General features: G+C 37.0%; 1 protein-coding gene across 1 annotated transcript in view; it reads right to left on the bottom strand.

The window, feature by feature from the left end:
• Positions 1–18,887, bottom strand: part of LOC127618912 (equilibrative nucleoside transporter 2-like) — a 35,799-nt gene extending 16,912 nt beyond the window's left edge. The window contains exons 1-4 of the mRNA XM_052091619.1: positions 18,778–18,887; positions 10,425–10,479; positions 8,932–9,013; positions 164–309 (exon numbers count right to left, since the gene is read on the bottom strand). Of these exons, the coding sequence (XP_051947579.1) occupies positions 164–309; positions 8,932–9,013; positions 10,425–10,456 (260 nt within the window). The 5' untranslated portion in view covers positions 10,457–10,479; positions 18,778–18,887. The remainder of the gene's footprint in view (positions 1–163; positions 310–8,931; positions 9,014–10,424; positions 10,480–18,777) is intronic.
• Between the last annotated feature and the right edge of the window lie 684 nt (positions 18,888–19,571).

Genomic DNA, 19,571 nt, shown 5'->3' with positions numbered 1-19,571 from the left:
AGAGCTGTATAGTACTAGCAAAGTAAAAATACTACATTACAGTACTTAAGTACTTTTTTTAAAATATTTCTACTTTGCCATATTTATGCAATGTACTTGCCCTCAGAATGTCCTGCTGTTCATGTGCACAATTTATGTCAAGTTTAGATATATGACAACTCACCGCTGATAGAGGATAGAGTTGAGCAAAGTGAACAGAAGCAAAGGCAGCTGGGATAGCAGAGTCATCCAGTTATTGAAATAATATTCCTTCCTGACAGTCAACGTTCCGTTCATCCATTCCGATGCGTTTAATCTGTTGTTGAAATACTGTGAAAACCAAATAAAAATAAGATTTTAGAGAAACTAAACAACACAAAATTGCATTATTGTAAACAAAAAAGTAATATTATGGTCTGACTCACACCGAGCTGTACTCGTCTACACTAGCTATATTAACTAAACGAAGAAAAACAAAGTAAAATATAGCCACAAGTAGTGATTATCGGGGTCCAAGAACAGCAATGACAAAAATAGCCAAATTAGAAAGAATAGATCTTGTGGATGCTGTGAACACACTTGTTTTGGTGTCAAATTTCAACTTCTTTGATCACAGTTGTACAGTTAGGATTTTCTTAAGTTATAGAACCCACTAGCATCAGATTTTTATGACATTTAGCAAGTGCTCTCAGAACGTCCTGCTGTCAATATGTACCAAGTTTTAAAGAGATAGTTCACCCAAGTATGAAAATTCTCTGGTCATTTACTCACCCTCATGCCATCCAAGATGTGTATGACTTACTTTCTTCTGCTGAACACAAACAAAGAATTTTAGAAGAATATCTCAGCTCTGTAGGTTGATATAATGCAAGTGAATGGTGACCAGAACTCCAAAAAGGAGATAGAGTTAACATAAAAGTAATCCATACGACTCCAGTGGTTTAATCAACTTTTTCTGAAGTTATCCAGTTGGTTTTGGGTGAGAACAGACCAAAATTGTACTTATTTTTCACTGTACATTTTTTTTAGGCACGATCATGATTTCAAGCTTGATTACACTTCCTTCCACTTGACACATGCATAAAGTGCTAGATGGTGCTATAGGAAGTGTAATCAAGCTTGAAATCATGATCGCCAAGGAGCCGCTTTCAAGATGTTTGATGAAAAAGGAGTTATATTTTGGCCTGTTCTCACTCAAAACCAAATGGATCGCTTCAGAAGACATTGATCAAACCACTGGAGTCAAATTGATTACTTTTATGCTGACTTTATCTCCTTTAAGGAGCTTCTGATTACCATTCACTTGCATTGTATGGACCTACAGAGCTGAGATATTCTTTTAAATATCTTTGTGTTCAGCAGGAGAAAGAAAGTCATACACATCTGGGATGGTATGAGGGCAAGTAAATAATGAGAGAATTTTAATTTTGGGGTGAACTAACCCTTTTTGCACTCACACCCAAAAACATATTTATTTTCATAAAAGGCCACTTAAAACAACAAAACAATGTTTAGCAAATACCTTTAGCCAGTCAGTAACTATACCGATTTAAGTCTCATGCGCCTCAAGTCTCAAGTGCAACATTTTACATAACATTTAATTTCTGTCTAAAATGATTCACTTTAGTAAGTTAGTCTAATTTGAATCAGCATCTGCTCTGACATATTAAAATAAATATATACAATATATATACTATATATATATATATATATATATATATATATATATATATATATATATATATATATATATATATATATATATACAGTGAGGAAAATAAGTATTTGAACACCCTGCTATTTTGCAAGTTCTCCCACTTGGAAATCATGGAGGGGTCTGAAATTGTCATCGTGAGGTGCATGTCCACTGTGAGAGACATAATCTAAAAAAAAATCCAGAAATCACAATATATGATTTTTTAACTATTTATTTGTATGATACAGCTGCAAATAAGTATTTGAACACCTGTCTATCAGCTAGAATTCTGACCCTCAAAGACCTGTTAGTCTGCCTTTAAAATGTCCACCTCCACTCCATTTATTATCCTAAATTAGATGCACCTGTTTGAGGTCGTTAGCTGCATAAAGACACCTGTCCACCCCATACAATCAGTAAGAATCCAACTACTAACATGGCCAAGACCAAAGAGCTGTCCAAAGACACTAGAGACAAAATTGTACACCTCCACAAGGCTGGAAAGTGCTACGGGAAATTGCCAAGCAGCTTGGTGAAAAAGGTCCACTGTTGGAGCAATCATTAGAAAATGGAAGAAGCTAAACATGACTGTCAATCTCCCTCGGACTGGGGCTCCATGCAAGATCTCACCTCGTGGGGTCTCAATGATCCTAAGAAAGGTGAGAAATCAGCCCAGAACTACACGGGAGGAGCTGGTCAATGACCTGAAAAGAGCTGGGACCACCGCTTCCAAGGTTACTGTTGGTAATACACTAAGACGCCATGGTTTGAAATCATGCATGGCACGGAAGGTTCCCCTGCTTAAACCAGCACATGTCAAGGTCTCGCCTTAAGTTTGCCAATGACCATTTGGATGATCCAGAGGAGTCATGGGAGAAAGTCATGTGGTCAGATGAGACCAAAATAGAACTTTTTGGTCATAATTCCACTAACCGTGTTTGGAGGAAGAAGAATGATGAGTACCATCCCAAGAACACCATCCCTACTGTGAAGCATGGGGGTGGTAGCATCATGCTTTGGGGGTGTTTTTCTGCACATGGGACAGGGCTTACTGCACTGTATTAAGGAGAGGATGACCGGGCCATGTATTGCGAGATTTTGGGGAACAACCTCCTTCCCTCAGTTAGAGCATTGAAGATGGGTCGAGGCTGGGTCTTCCAACATGACAATGACCAAGCACACAGCCAGGATAACCAAGGAGTGGCTCTGTAAGAAGCATATCAAGGTTCTGGCGTGGCCTAGCCAGTCTCCAGACCTAAACCCAATAGAGAATCTTTGGAGGGAGCTCAAACTCCGTGTTTCTCAGCTGACAGCCCAGAAACCTGACTGATCTAGAGAAGATCTGTGTGGAGGAGTGGGCCAAAATCCCTCCTGCAGTGTGTGCAAACCTGGTGAAAAACTACAGGAAACGCTTGACCTCTGTAATTGCAAACAAAGGCTACTGTACCAAATATTAACATTGATTTTCTCAGGTGTTCAAATACTTATTTGCAGCTGTATCATACAAATAAATAGTTAAAAAATCATACATTGTGATTTCTGGATTTTTTTTTTTTAGATTATGTCTCTCACAGTGGACATGCACCTACGATGACAATTTCAGACCCCTCCATGATTTCTAAGTGGGAGAACTTGCAAAATAGCAGGGTGTTCAAATACTTATTTTCCTCACTGTATATACATACACATACACTCACCTAAAGGATTATTAGGAACACCATACTAATACTGTGTTTGACCCCCTTTCGCCTTCAGAACTGCCTTAATTCTACGTGGCATTGATTCAACAAGGTGCTAAAAGCATTCTTTAGAAATGTTGGCCCATATTGATAGGATAGTATCTTGCAGTTGATGGAGATTTGTGGGATGCACATCCAGGGCACGAAGCTCCCGTTCCACCACATCCCAAAGATGCTCTATTGGGTTGAGATCTGGTGACTGTGGGGGCCATTTTAGTACAGTGAACTCATTGTCATGTTCAAGAAACCAATTTGAAATGATTCGAGCTTTGTGACATGGTGCATTATCCTGCTGGAAGTAGCCATCAGAGGATGGGTGCATGGTGGCCATAAAGGGATGGACATGGTCAGAAACAATGCTCAGGTAGGCCGTGGCATTTAAACGATGCCCAATTGGCACTAAGGGGCCTAAAGTGTGCCAAGAAAACATCCCCCACACCATTACACCACCACCAGCAGCCTGCACAGTGGTAACAAGGCACGATGGATCAAATTCTGACTCTACCATCTGAATGTCTCAACAGAAATCGAGACTCATCAGACCAGGCAACATTTTTCCAGTCTTCAACTGTCCAATTTTGGTGAGCTCTTGCAAATTGTAGCCTCTTTTTTCCTATTTGTAGTGGAGATGAGTGGTACCCGGTGGGGTCTTCTGCTGTTGTAGCCCATCCGCCTCAAGGTTGTGCGTGTTGTGGCTTCACAAATGCTTTGCTGCATACCTCGGTTGTAACGAGTGGTTATTTCAGGCAAAGTTGCTCTTCTATCAGCTTGAATTAGTCGGCCCATTCTCCTCTGACCTCTAGCATCAACAAGGCATTTTCGCCCACAGGACTGCCGCATACTGGATGTTTTTCCTTTTCACACCATTCTTTGTAAACCCTAGAAATGGTTGTGCGTGAAAATCCCAGTAACTGAGCAGATTGTGAAATACTCAGACCGGCCCGTCTGGCACCAACAACCATGCCACGCTCAAAATTGCTTAAATCACCTTTCTTTCCCATTCTGACATTCAGTTTGGAGTTCAGGAGATTGTCTTGACCAGGACCACACCCCTAAATGCATTGAAGCAACTGCCATGTGATTGGTTGATTAGATAATTGCATTAATGAGAAACTGAACAGGTGTTCCTAATAATCCTTTAGGTGAGTGTGTATATATATATATATATATATATATATATATATATATATATATATATATATATATATATATATATATATATATATATATATATATTTTTTTTTTTTTTTTGTTTGTTTTTTTAAGTACTAGCGTTGTAGAATCAGTGGTGGCACAGTGATCTAGGGTTGCGTGGTATACCGGTACTAACAAAATATCGCAATACCAAAAAATTTTAAGCGGTACGATATCATCTTGTTGCTAATTTCGGAACCATATTAAAGTATCCTGCCATTAGCTAAATGAAATGTAATGTGAAAGTTTTGAGATTAAATCAAAGACCATTTGAAAATAATAATAAAAAGTCTCGATATGGCCCAGTGTGATTATTAAAAAGTAGAAGGATGTAATTTAATGAAATAATATAGTCACATGCGTGCCACAGTATGGATGAGAGGCACCATCCTGATCGGTCATCTCCACACACACACACACAAGCAGGTGCACACACAAATGCAACACACACTACTAATGCTTGATTTTTATGCAGTGTGTCCAATAGTATCCATCTGCAGATCAGCAGAGCTCTGTTTAAAGTATAATCAGCTATGAACTCTCAAATGAACTCTTTTTCCATTGCAGCTCGGAGATTTCAGCTCGCGAGTAGCTTGATATAACGAACCCTTCTAAAACAGGAAGCACTTCAAAGGTCTTTCAAAATTAAAGTACCACTGAAATAAGAGCTCTATTCAACCGGATGCATGAAATTAAAGAAAAATATTATTACTGTATAAAAGTGTAATATTCAGAGTAGTCACAATAATACTCATAATAACAATAATATAATATTAATGGTTATATTATTAGTATTATTATTTGTAAGCAATATCACAAAAGCAAGTGTACTGAATATCAGCATGTTGTGATTCAGCCATGGCAGCCTTTTGACTCAGGTAATCAGATTTTCATATAATGTTATTTATACTGTAAAGCTCTGTTGTGCATCTTTTTTTTACATTATTTTTTACAAACTTAATATATATACACACACACACACACACACACACACACACACACACACACACACACGTGGCCAAACGTTTTTGCTCCTATGTTACTTGTTACTTTATTGTTATTTTAATTCACCAAAGTGGCATTCAACTGATCACAACGTATAGTCAGGACATTTTTGAGAACTCTTTGAAGTAGTTTAAAATTTGAATTTAAACTACTTCAAAGAGTTCTCATCAAAAAATCCTCCACGTGCAGCAATGACAGCTTTGCAGATCCTTGACATAGTTGTCAGTTTGTCCAGATACATTTCACCCCACACTTCCTGTAGCACTTGCCATAGGTGTGTCTGTCTTGTCTAGTCAGCTGATCCCACAAAAGCTCAATGGGGTTAAGATCCATAACACTCTTTGGCAATTTTAAGCCTCATATAGCCTTCATTCCTCAAAACAATTATTGACGGAGGAGTTTCTAAAGAAAGCTGTTTCTTTTTGGCCATTTTTTGCCTAATATTGATCTTAAGACATGCCAGTCTATTGCACAGTGTGGCAACACCAAAACAAACATAAAGACAATGTTAAGCTTCATTTAACGAAACAAATAGCTTTCAACTGTGTTTGATATAATAGCAAGTGATTTTCTAGTATCAAATAATCCATTTAGAATGATTACTCAAGGATAAGGTGTAGGAGTTTTGGCTGCTGGAAATGGGGCCTGTCTAGATTTGATCAAAAATGACTTTGGTGCTGTTTGTTACAGCAGTAATGTCCTGACTATACTTTGTGATGAGTTGAATGCCACTTTGGTGAATTAAAGTACCAAATTCCTTCAGAAACTGCAAAATCTGAACATTATTCCAAACTTTTGGCCACCAGTCTGTCTGTATGTATGTATATATATATATATATATATATTTTAGGTCTGTCGATTTAATGATAAATAATAAATAAATAAAAAGAAAAAATTAACGAAATTAATCGCACGCCCACAGACAATAATAAGGAAGACTCCTGAGAAAAGCTTGTAGTTCCACCCGTTTACTCCAGAGGGCAGTAAATGAAACTTCAGCTGTATGAGCAATGCACAGTTTATACAGTGAAGAAAACAACATTCAGCAGAACAACACAAACATGCATCACGTTCCTGCATTCAAAACACTCGAAGAAGCGCAAAATGCGATCTAAGGGATCTCAAGATATGTTTAAAGATTGAGTATTAAACTATATTTAACTTGACACAGTGAACTAAACATTTTATGTTTTTGACACAAAGCACCCGAGATGCCACACAAGCAAGTCCAACGCAGGTGTAAATTGACGGGTCCTTAAACAAGCCCTCATAATAAATCTCAAACTGATTGACAAATTCACTTGTGAAATGGATTGCTGTGAACTGTGTGTCAATGACTGACTTATGATCAATAATATGGTAGTAAACAATACATTGTATTCTAAAGCCACTTTTTGTATCGTCTTATCAGTGATTACCTCTTCTGCTACAATAATGTAATGCATTTTAATTATCTGAATATTTTTATTTTATATATATATACATAAATCCATGCTACATGAGATTAAAATTAATATGTCCTTTTACTCTTTTATCTGACTAAAGAACAGAAAGGATATTAAGACACATTACTCAATGAAAGTGGAGTCGCCTCATCTTTGATGGACACACATTACACAGAGCAAACGATCCGCTTTAATCTCAAGCACTTTTCATCAAAACAAGGCAATTTTCCAAGTATTCCAGTTCTTAAATTTCTAAAAGCTAAATTCAGGCACTTTAAGCACTACCCTTGTGTGAACCCAATAAACAGCGTAGACAAAAGTGCAGTAGGGGTCAAATCAAGAGATAGTGATTATGATGTTTGATTGGTCATTTCATTTCTGATCACATGCAGAGAAAACAACGTTGCAAATTTCGAAATATCGAACTATGTCACGATATGGATCATCTTTTTTGTTCAAATGTTTTAAAAATTGGATATATCGTCTCATCCCTACTCGTGACAAAACGTCACAATGTCATACAACGTGAAGACATCATGTTTGGCCATAAGATGAACAAGTACCAATGAGGTTTGATGTTTTCAATGTTGCCGCCATATTTGATTCAGCACTGTTTACAATGTTTATCAATTAATTTATGTGATTTTAGAGTGGAAAAAAACTTCAATTCATCATACAAAGTGCTCTTCAGAAGACTTGGAACATGATGCACAGACTAATTTATGATGTTTTTGGGTGCTTTAAAAGGAATATTCTGGGTTCAATACAAGATAAACTCAATCAACAGTATTTGTGGCATAATTTTGCCCCTCATTTTCTTACAAAAAATCTGGGTTAAATAAAAAATATTTCACTGCTTCAAAAGTATGAGTATGGTTTTAGTGGGATAAAATCACATGCTAACATTTTCTGTGTAAAGTTATATCTAATTTTCCATGGCGATGTAATGCCATAAAAACGAAAACCCTAAACAACTTTACAGCTCAAATAATATGAGTTTTATCAGAAGAATTCATGTAAGTGCTTGTATACAATTATAAGCATCACATTTTTGTGTTTAAACTCTCTAATAATTGTCTCCATTCACTTTCATTGCAAGTGTCTTACTGCAACTTCGATTTATGCTTCTTTTAAAGAAAAGGAGAAAAGAGTCGAAATTAGTTTTTGTTGTAATCAACCATAAAGACTCATTTTTGTAATAATTTTTGTTGTAATTATGCCATAAATAATGTCAACTGAGCTGAACTTGTATTGAACACTGAATATTCCTTCAAGTGCTAAAATGGCTAAATGTCTACTGTTATTGTATTGAATTCCAACAAATCATCATTAAAACGTCTCATTTTATTTTCTGCAGAATAAAAAACATCATTCAGGTTTGGAATGCCATTAAATTCGACATATTAAATGACGACATATTTTTATTTTTGGGTAAATTATCCCTTTAAAACTCACTTATTTAACTAAAATTACAGGAGAAAAACAATAAAACAGTTAGAAGTTGAAAATACAAAACATTATATAAATCACTCAAAGTTCAGGCTTTTTCTAAAGAATCACAGATTATGGTGATCACAGGAATGTGGGATAAAAACACAGTCTATAACATTCCTGCCCCTCTGGAGACCAGTGATCTGGCTAATCTGTCCAATCCTGGCCATAAACCAAAGATAATTAACCTGTCAGAGAATTCAGATTGAAAAGGATCAATGGTTGGTTGAATACGTATGCAGGAATTTCTCCCAGACTAATTAAGTGCCTTTTCGATTGGAAATAAATAACTGGGTCTCCAGCAAACTTTGCGTTTTTTCTGTGATTGGTGCTATATTTATTTCCACATTGTTTATATTTTACATAGTACAGCAGTATTTACCATAGACGCAGTCATAAAGAAGTTCCATGGTAACAACGTTCCCAGGCCAAGGATGAAGAATATGCTCCCAACAAGAAAGCCACTATACAGAACAGAAAAATAGCAAAGAAAAGTCAACAGGAAGAAAATAACTGCAAAATAAACATTCATGATTAAATGATTCATGATTTCCCCAAATTAAACAAAATATGCGTGTGTGTGTGTGTGTGTGTGTGTGTATGTTAAATGTATTATTCCCACCATTAACTGATGGTCTGACCTTTGTTTAGGGACTTTCCAAAACCCCTAACCCATCTAACTATCATCTCACATGAAGTATCAAATCAACAGACTTTAACTTCTTTAACACTTAAAGTCCTTTTTGTGCCACTGTTAAGGCAGTTACGTTTTAAATTATGGCCCCGATATACTTTTTATTTTCTGCGTTCCGGATCGCATCGTTGGCCAGTGGACTGCAATACCTTTCAAAGTATACTTTTCTGACGTGAGCGAATACGAACGTGTTCGAAGCTTGCCCACTACAACTACTTTGTGATCCTCTTTTAGTACAGTTAATGGCCAGCTTATGCAACGAAGACGCACACAAATGATAACTGCGACACGCAGCAATGCGAACAACCGTAGTATACTCAGGCTTTAGGGTTGGGGTTATAGTTAGCATTAAGGTCCAGTACACTTAGTTTCTGTGTGTCCCGGATCGCCTTGCGCCTGGTCGACCGTGTTGCCTTTGTGAGTATACTCTTCTAACCAGATGCGTTTAATGCATGCCCACTACAACTTCTTTGTGATACTCTACTAGAGTCAATGGCCAACCGCATCAGCGAGTCAAGAAAATTAGGCCATGCAGACTGGATTATGACAAAATTTGCATTACGATCCGCAACAAAGACGAGAGAAGTATGCTTTGGCCTTTAGGGTTAAAAAAGTGTTGCCTAACCATAACCAGCACCAAAACAACTATGTCGACGGCATCCACAGGATCTTTTCTGTCAAATCTGATTATTTTGGTCATCTCTCCATAAGTGCTTGGACCCAGATAATTGCACTTGCAGTTATATAATTGTATTATTATTTTTATTATAACTACTACTACAACTTGCATACAAGAGTCGCCTGACTATGTCCTTTATGCGCTGTCAAAGAGAAGAAAATTTGGACCTTTGTAGAAATTATTACAGTGAAAAACATAAGCAATGCCTTTGGCCCAACAATTCAAAGCTCTAAATTATTAACCAAAAACCCACTTGATTAACATAAGTTGACTTAGCAGGAAAATAAACTGCACAAATGAGTAGATGTGTAGGTTCCAGTCATTTGTGAGATCAAAAGCCGGATTAGAGTCTGTATCTATTCGTTCTGTTGACACACTTGAGTGCTTTTTAGAGCGATAAGGCTGCTCTCACTGTGCTTGTTCAAAATAGTTTCGCACATCCTTTAGTTCGACAAAGAACTGTATGTGTTAGGAGTAAAAAATGAAATCCACAGAAACATACCGGTCTGTTGTGGCGTCCTCTTTTGTGCTCATGTTTCAAGATGTTCAGAAGGCAGCTGTAACAAAACATAAATCATGAAAAAAACAATTCAAGCTTTACATTAAATCCATTACATCTGCCTGACCCTGAGCTACAACAATCGTTTCACCACATAGTGCTTTGAGTATTTCCTGCCCTGCATTGACATGTTTATCGGAGTTGGTGAGCTGAGTGCTCTTTAAATAGCCACATTCCCCTCCAACACCAAATGTCCTTCTCTCCAAAACGATCAGCACATTGGTCTAAATAAAACAGCATTTGACCATCTGAAAACTACTGTGCTCAGAAGAGAAAAATGTGCTAGATTAATTAGTGTTATCATTTACCTTCATTTATTCCACATCCAAAACGTGAACGGATCAATAAACTGCAAACCCTTCGCAAAACGGACTCTCAGAATAGCCGAAGGACAGACATTTTGGACATGACTGGATTAGCTATGGATTACCTAAAGTAAACAGTTTGGTCAAGTAACACATTCATGATGAAAGCATGTGACACAACGTGGACAAACATGGCGTTTCTGTGTGAGAACTGGGGAAGAGAAAATGAAGAGGCGTTCATATGTGAATGCGTACATGCCGTGAGTACATATACAATAGGGTTGAACAATATGGCCCAAAAAAATTAGATCTCTATGCTGTTAACCTATTGACGATATTCTCAATATTTAGGTATTTTCTCTAAAATGGCTTACATTTTTTTAAACCGAACAGCAGTTGTGGCAAAATACAGTAGATTCAAAATGTTTTAAGCAAAAAGTAAAATACAGGTGATAAGTTATTACAGTGGAAAGTTACAAAACGGTTAAAATAATTTAGGCAATGGAATAACACTAAAGCTGTAATCATGGTGAATAAAACTATTGTTAAAGGAATATTCAGTGTTCAATACAAGTTAGCTCAATCGACTGCATTTGCGGCACTAAAGTTATTTCGATTCATCTGTTCATTTCTTTAAAGAAAAAATCGAGTTTCCAGTGAGGTACTTACAATGGAAGTGAATGGGGACCATGTTTAGAGGGTTTTAAAGGCAAAAACTTAACTATGAAGCTTATAATTTTATAAAAGCACATACATTAATTCTTCTGTTAAAACTTATTATTCGTTTTATTTGAGCTCCAAAGTTGTTTAAATCGTCATGTTAGTGTTTAATGCGTAACATCTTCATGGCAATGAATTTGCAAAACTGGACATAACTTTACACAGAAAAGATTTCCTTGATATTTTAACATACAAAAATGCCTCGTTCTCTACTTCTGCAACTTTCCTACATCACAATGGGTTAAAATGTGTGGTGTACCAATCAGGAAATTTGAGGCAAAAACGATCACCAATTTTTTTTAAGACTAAGCTCGGCCGATACCGGTAATTTAAAAAAAAAAAGTGCCCTTAGCCACACTTTTGCAAGTTATATTTTGCATTTATGTTTATGCCCCACACAGTAAAATTACATTAATTGTAAATTGCTAACATGTATTTGTATTGAATTACAGTTACAATAGTTATGAATAGATCTGTTGTCAATACGAAAAGGTCATTGTGACACACTGAAACCAGTAAAAACCATGAGAGCATCACACACAGCAGAGATACTTTCAAAGTTGTCTATTACTAGCTCCAAAACGGCTCCTGTGAGGAATCATTAGTATTTATGATTTGTTTACCGCCTTTGGCATTTTGTTGATATACAAATCACCAATTATTAAGCAAATGCGTGAAGATGCGGTGCCGTTATATAAGGTTAAACAGTTATATCTGTTATTAGTGGCATTGCGACCAACATCAGTCTGATTTAAATTGGGATCCTCAATTCAATTGGGAATAGCGCTGAGATGAGTAACTGATGAGATATGGAGAGCACCTGGAGAGCGCGCATGTTTGATTGACACCGCAATGAGTATATTGAATGGAGTGGAGCTGAAAGCGATCAGGATCACTCAAACAGTCTCTATCGCTCGACACAACATCTGATTGTCACGACTCGTGTTACATCACATATACTCAAATTTCTATTTGCTTGTTTATTTGTTGTTTAATTCGTTTTTATGCCCGTTTGCAGTCTCTTTATCCTCTCTGTGCCTACAATGCAGCGAGTCAGAATTACTCCAGTAATAACTCTAGAAAATGGGCAACTTAATAATCATACACAAGTTATTCTTACACATGTTTTAAAACAAACCAGCATAAACATCTAAATTACAGCATGTCTGAAAGTTTAAATTTGGGAATGCATAGAACTGCCACTATGCTTCAAGGGCTGAGCAAGTGCTCATTAATTAGCATTGTATTCGTGCTGCAAAAAAGATCGGCCCTGAATCTAGGCACGATCGGCCATTCGCCGATCATGGATTTAAGATGAAAATCAGCCAATTGATCAGTGCACCTCTAGTTAAAACCATTGCATTCTTTGCCCCGCACACTAGTGCTCAATTTTTACTCTGAGAGAGAGAGAGACAGCAGGACAAATAGGCCTACTGTGGCCTCAGTATTCCTTAACACCAAAGAGAAACAACTTGACTATTTTGGATTATGTTTGTAAAAATTCATGCACCAGATAGACATCTTTGACCACCTGATACATATCTCGGGCTGCTTTTAAAAGACGTGGTGTCAAGATAAAGCTCTGAAGAGGAGAATCCACTCTGTCATTCAGCTGCTCTGCCTCTTGTTGTTTTGAGCAAAAAAGCGCCATGGACACATACTTTCGCCCCTCTGCACTATTTGTAGTTGTTGGTCTCTGAAAACATACGCTAGATAGACATCTTTGACCATTTTTAAGTGTTTCCAGGGATGTGATCCTGTATGTGTGTGCGTATAGTTCGCAACGTGATTTGGACTATGTATGTGTGTGTGTTATGTGTATGTCTTCATCATATTTTACTGTGGATTGTATGTTTTGCCAGCTCATATCCAGAGGAACTGCTTGGGAACAAGTCATAATACACTTCAAGCTTTGCAAAGGAACTGTTGTTGAAGATTGGGGCAGTTAAAAACACTTGGACCCATGCAAAACATTAAGCAAACCGTTTAATTCATGAATATTTTTTAAATGTCATAACGGTTTGTTTGATTTTTTTTTTTTTATGGTTATGAGTGTTAACAGTTGTGCTTGAGATGAACAGTTTCATATATTTAGATGCAATGTGTTGGATGTGCGTTATGTGTAACCCTAAAATTTAGTTTTATAATGTTGTGGTGCTTGTTCATTTACTTCCAATTGAGTTTCAAATATGGCTGAATTCGAGGGGCTGCATGATGTTGGCCAAAACAGTTTTTGTGCAAAAAACAAACAAAACATAATATTATCAGGGGACATCATGGAAGATAATAAAACTATTCATAAAAAAGTTGGGAGTACATATAACAACAGAAGCAGGGATGGATTATTATCATGCGAGACCGTGGGGCACCAGCTACCTGGAGGCCCCCCTTCCTCCACTGCCGCAACATAAGCACTAGCATGGGACGGAATTTTAAGCGAATCTAGAAAGTCCATGACTGCTGTGTTTTTGCGTAGCATTAGGGATATTGCATCATGTGACACTCAGACTGTCTCACTGAGCCGCACTGCGGACCACACTCAGAGCAGCTGCCGACAAGCACGTGAAGATTGACCACGTCTGAACTGCTCCAAATTGCGTGCCGCCTGTGGAAGTTCACACCAAACTCACGCAGAAATAGAAGTGAGGATTTTGATAGCGATTGTTTAACTTTAATTTAACGTTTGCGTAATGGCAAATGTCCTTGTTCATGGGTTCATTCAGTGTTCATAATGTTAAAGGCACACAATGACACAGATGAGACTTCTGAGGATGAGGAGAATCTCAAAGGTCTTCCTTCATGAAAAATAAGGACTGGTGGTTTTAATCGGAGAGCTTCTAAATAATGTGTGAAAGTGAAGAATTTAGGACAGACAGATTACTATTGCATAATATAATATTTAGTTGGCCGGTTTCCAAAAACAACAATGTAAATGTAGGCCTATAGCTGAACAAGGCTAAAGTTGATCAAAAAAAGAAACATTAAGTATTTGGAAATATTGTAATATTAAAAATAGGGATGCACCGATCCGATACCTGGATCGGTATGGGCTCAGATAATGAAGCTTTTAGACGGATCGAGTATCGGTCTGACGAGCCCGATCTAAATCCAATACTGTGTGCGTCATGTTTATTACTGTCAAGCTCAAAAAATTACATAAAGAAGCATTAAAAACACCATTAAAGTAGTTCATATGACTCTTGCATTTTATTCAATTATATTATATTATACACTTATAATATGCATTTAGAACGGCACCGTAGGAGCATTTTACCAGAATTTGAATAAGACCGTTCAGAATTTTGACATTCTGAACTCTCCAGGAAGTCCTGTATGTGTCTGTTTGTAGGCATGTTTACAGTAGTTTTATTCGATTCTTATTCAAATTCTGGTAAAATGCTCCTCCGGTGCCCGTTCTAAATGTATATTATAAGTGAACCGAACTTTTGAGCATCTACATCTGAGATGTTGTTCGTGAGTAGCGCTCAAATATTGCACTCTGCAGTGAAGGCTAAAAATAGCTGCAAGTGCATAACCGGCCTATACGTGAGTTTGCGTCAACAGAGCAGCACCATTCACTAACGCGTTGGCGCTGCGCATACTATATATTTACTTACTAACACCTTTTGTGATTCACAGTGCTATCGCACGTCTTCAAGTGGCTTTGAATAAAAGTCATATTAACTACTTTAATGGTTCTTTTAGGTCATTTTTGGAGCTGGACAGTAACGAACATGATTAACACACAGTATCGGATTTGGATCGGGCTCATCCAGTATACACTGTATATGAACTACAGCACAATCTGCACAAAATGTCAAAAACTGATTTTAGCATCCAACTTTCTCTTAAAAAATATTTTGTTTAAAAAGTGCCCCTTTTGATATACTGTAATAGATCACAATGTTTGTGATCCATTTATGATATTAACTATATGTTTTAATCTGTGCAAGGGATAGTACAGATTAACTAATAAATGGCCACTACTCAATTATATTATGCTAAAATACATCATTTTTTGTAGTATATGATAGTATTATATCATTATTTTTTATCAGGGCCTCTGATTATGGTCCCGGGGAGACATAACGTGGCAATCACACATTAAAGTACTTTTTGTCTATTTATAACAATTTTGCATTTGCCGTGCCACCAAGGGTCCTCTCAACCTGAGGCGTCCCAAGTCCCCTGGCCCCATTGGCCCGGTTATAATCCATCCTTGTACAGAAGAATTAAAGATGTATTAATATCCTTTTAGATTCTTGTTTGGGGAAAAGAAAATCCTTTTTGTATCTTCATTTTCAAGGCCCAACATAGTTCAATTCCATAGATATGGGGCTCTCGATGTGACTCTGTCAAAACATTTTTTTACATTTCACCCATTTTCAGTAGTCAAAAAAACTAATGTGAAACACCTTATATGAAGTTAAATCCCCTTTAGCCAACTTACAAAGACAAAAACCTAAATTATTTCTAGATTATGCAGAATCGCTTATGAAAACATGAATGAAGTGAGTCACTCACTGACTAGCCTAAAACATTTTGGTTGAGTACTTTAGTCAAACTGTAGACAAGGAACGAACACACACACACACACACACACACACACACACACACACACACACACACACACACACACACACACACACACACACACAGAGAGCAATCTGACACTCGTAAATATATGAGTCATGCGGAAACATGACTCATATATTCTCTTCTATGAGACAGATCATGAAAATGGATTTGATGATGTATTACAGTCCTTTAACTTTCAGTCCCTCAAAGGCATTTAGGCCTTTCTGAATCACAATACAAATAGTGAGATAGCACTTTAGTCAGCATGAAAGTATTCGCAACCCAATTTACCTCCATAAAATGATTTACCGTATCTCACAAAAGTGAGTACACCCCTCATGTTTTTTAAATATTTGATTATATCTTTTCATGTGACAACACTGAAGAAATGACACTTTGCTACAATGTAAAGTAGTGAGTGTACAGCTTGTATAACAGTGTAAATTTGCTGTCCCCTCAAAATAACTCAACACACAGCCATTCATATCTAAACCGCTGGCAACAAAAGTGAGTACACCCCTGAGTGAAAATGTCCAAATTGGGCCCAAAGTGTCAATATTTTGTGTGGCCGCCATTATTTTCCAGCACTGCTTTAACCCTCTTGGGCATGAAGTTCACCAGAGCTTCACAGGTTGCCACTGGAGTCCATGATGACATCACGGAGCTGGTGGAAGTTAGAGACCTTGTGCTCCTCCACCTTCCGTTTGAGGATGCCCCACAGATGCTCAATAGGGTTTAGGTCTGGAGACATGCTTGGCCAGTCCAAGTGGACTGACTTGCTAAAAAGACTTTGAAACAGCACAGAACCTCATTACCGAGTATGTCACAGACATAACTAAGTAAACAAAGCGGAATGTACAGATCTGCTTATGGACATAAGCTTTACTTTCTTCTGCGTGCCTCAAACTAAATGTTGAATATCTTTTAAAAGTGTTGATGTGACTAATCTGGCAAACCTGGGCAAATTCTGTGATCATTTAGTCCTCAAAAGAGCTCATTGAATTAACACAGAACTTTGTGAACTCGACTCGTGCTTCCACCCGGACTAAGCTATCAGAAATCCTGTAGAAGTCAGCCAATCAGATTTGGTCTAACTGGACTGAGAAAGCGTTTCCAATTTTGTGTGCCATAGGCATCATATGGGTGTGCCGTTTGAGGCGGAGACTACCTGAAACACGACTATTGGGCAATCCTAAAAAATGAGCCCTACGAGTGCTCCAGACTTCAATGGAAGATGTTAATATTCTGTCCCACACATCATTCAGTTCCATCATAGATAAATCACTCTGCGAATGGCAAACTCTTTCACTGGATTTAACAAACATCTCTGTCCAGCACTCTGGTTTGTTCACCCCTTCTTCAGAAAGAGCTGATGAATAAATGCAGAGCTTATATTAGTCTGTACTTAAACACAAGTCATTCAGAGGCCTCAGTAGGGATTAACCTATTTGCATAGTAAAACATATTCAAATCCAGAGGATATTCAAGGACTATATGAAGCTCCTCGGAGTAAAGATTATTCATGTTTTATTTTTGAAAGACTAAGGGACAGTATCTTCAATGGGTTGTGCTGTTGTGTAAATGGCTTTTGAAATAAAATAAAAAATAAATAAAAATAAGTAGACTAAAAACTCCAGAAAACACGCGCAGTGAAAATTAGAGGCAGTGTAAAAAAACTCTTTGCAATACATTTTAATAAGTCACTGGAACAAACATTTCTCAGCTATATTTGGTTTAACCCTTGTGCGTCGATAAATAAAGTTACTCAGAAGTCCTTAAAGGACAAAAATGTCTGCGTCAAAAAACCGCCATAATATTAAAAAAGTAAGTCACTTACTTATTCTTTCTTTTTTTTTTCACATATTAGAATAATAGCAACGTCATCAAAACTATGAAAGAACATAAATGGAACTATGGGAATTATGCTGTGACTAAACAAAATCAAAAATAAATCAAAACGGTGTTATATTTTAGCATCTTCAAAATAGTCACCATTTGTCTAGAATTTGCAGACATGAACTCTTGACATTTTCTCCAGCAACTTCTTGAGGAATCACCCTGGGATGCTTTTAAACAGTATTGAAGGAGTTTCCATCTATGTTGGGCACTTATTGGCTGCTTTTCTTTATTATTCGATCCATGTCATACATTTCAAAAAACTTTTTTTTTTAAATACCATTTTAGTTTCGTAATGAAATCAATTAATATAGTGGTACAATTATATTTTTGTCAACAAAACTCATTTGAAACATTTAAGCATACACCTTCAGATCAAAAGATTTTTAAGATCATGAGAAACATTTCAGTCAAGTGACCACAACCTTCTGAACAGCAGTGTATATTAATATTATTTTCCACTTTTAATTAGTTATTTTGTTTACCAAAATCAGTCCTGATCATAACTACCAAATATTAATTCATTGTCAGGATTTTAACCCTTTAAATGCCAGTTTGTTTGTATAATGACATTGCAGTCTTTTAAGAAAATGCTAAGAGGACATTTTTTTGATGAAGACAAAAATAATGTCAATGTGAAACGTACAGAGCGCTGTTATAACGGATAAATCTGCGGCATATCGCAGACAACAACTGCTCCGTTCATTGCGGTAATGTCAGAGAATTGGTTAAAATCAATAGAATACACGCTAAATCAATTGCGAACAGTCATAGAGATAGAGACATTTTTTGCTCACCTGTTTTCACGAAGCTAGTGGTTAATTTCTAATTGAATCTCCCCCATTTAAACACATCCTTTCTGTAAACCCAAAGACGAACACACATATACCATCAAACCTTAGATACGTCTGCGTGTCTTCCGTGCGCACGTTTCCTGGAACGCAAAGTGCATCCAGTGGGGGGTCGTACTCTCGTGTCGCGCATGCGCCATCTGTCATGATGCTTTCGCCTTTGCTTTTTCCGCTCGCAGCAGCGTATTAATGATATAGAGAGCTTTAACAACTTCAATAATATAAATAATATTACATTATAATTATTATTATCAACACAGAGTGACTTTGCACTAGGTGTAAATATCTGTCACACACTGCGCACTGAAATTAAAGACAAACTGCTCATTAAGTGTCACAGCAAGTGTGTTGGGTCTAATCCAGCTTTTGACCAGTTTGCCCATCCTGTTTCCTGTTTCCTGTCTCCACTCTTCATGTTTTTTTTTCTAGAATACTACTTATAATAATAAATACATAAATAAATTAAACTAAAGATTCCCTCGCAGAGATTTTTTTCAAAATGAAGGTCAGTGGGTTGAGATAATGGTTTGATCAAGGTAAAATTAACCAGAATCAGAATCAGCTTTATTGCCAAGTATGCTTACACATACAAGGAATTTGTCTAGCTTCCAGTCAACTATACAAACAACACCAAAAACAGCAGCAAGACATAGGTAATTAAAAACAAAAAAGAACACAAAATAAATAATTATACATATACGTACATACACTCACCTTCATACATACCCACATACACACAC

The sequence above is a fragment of the Xyrauchen texanus genome, chromosome 2 (genome assembly GCF_025860055.1).
Source record: "Xyrauchen texanus isolate HMW12.3.18 chromosome 2, RBS_HiC_50CHRs, whole genome shotgun sequence".
NCBI lineage: Eukaryota > Metazoa > Chordata > Actinopteri > Cypriniformes > Catostomidae > Xyrauchen > Xyrauchen texanus.
This window is presented reverse-complemented; position numbering and strand designations above follow the sequence as displayed.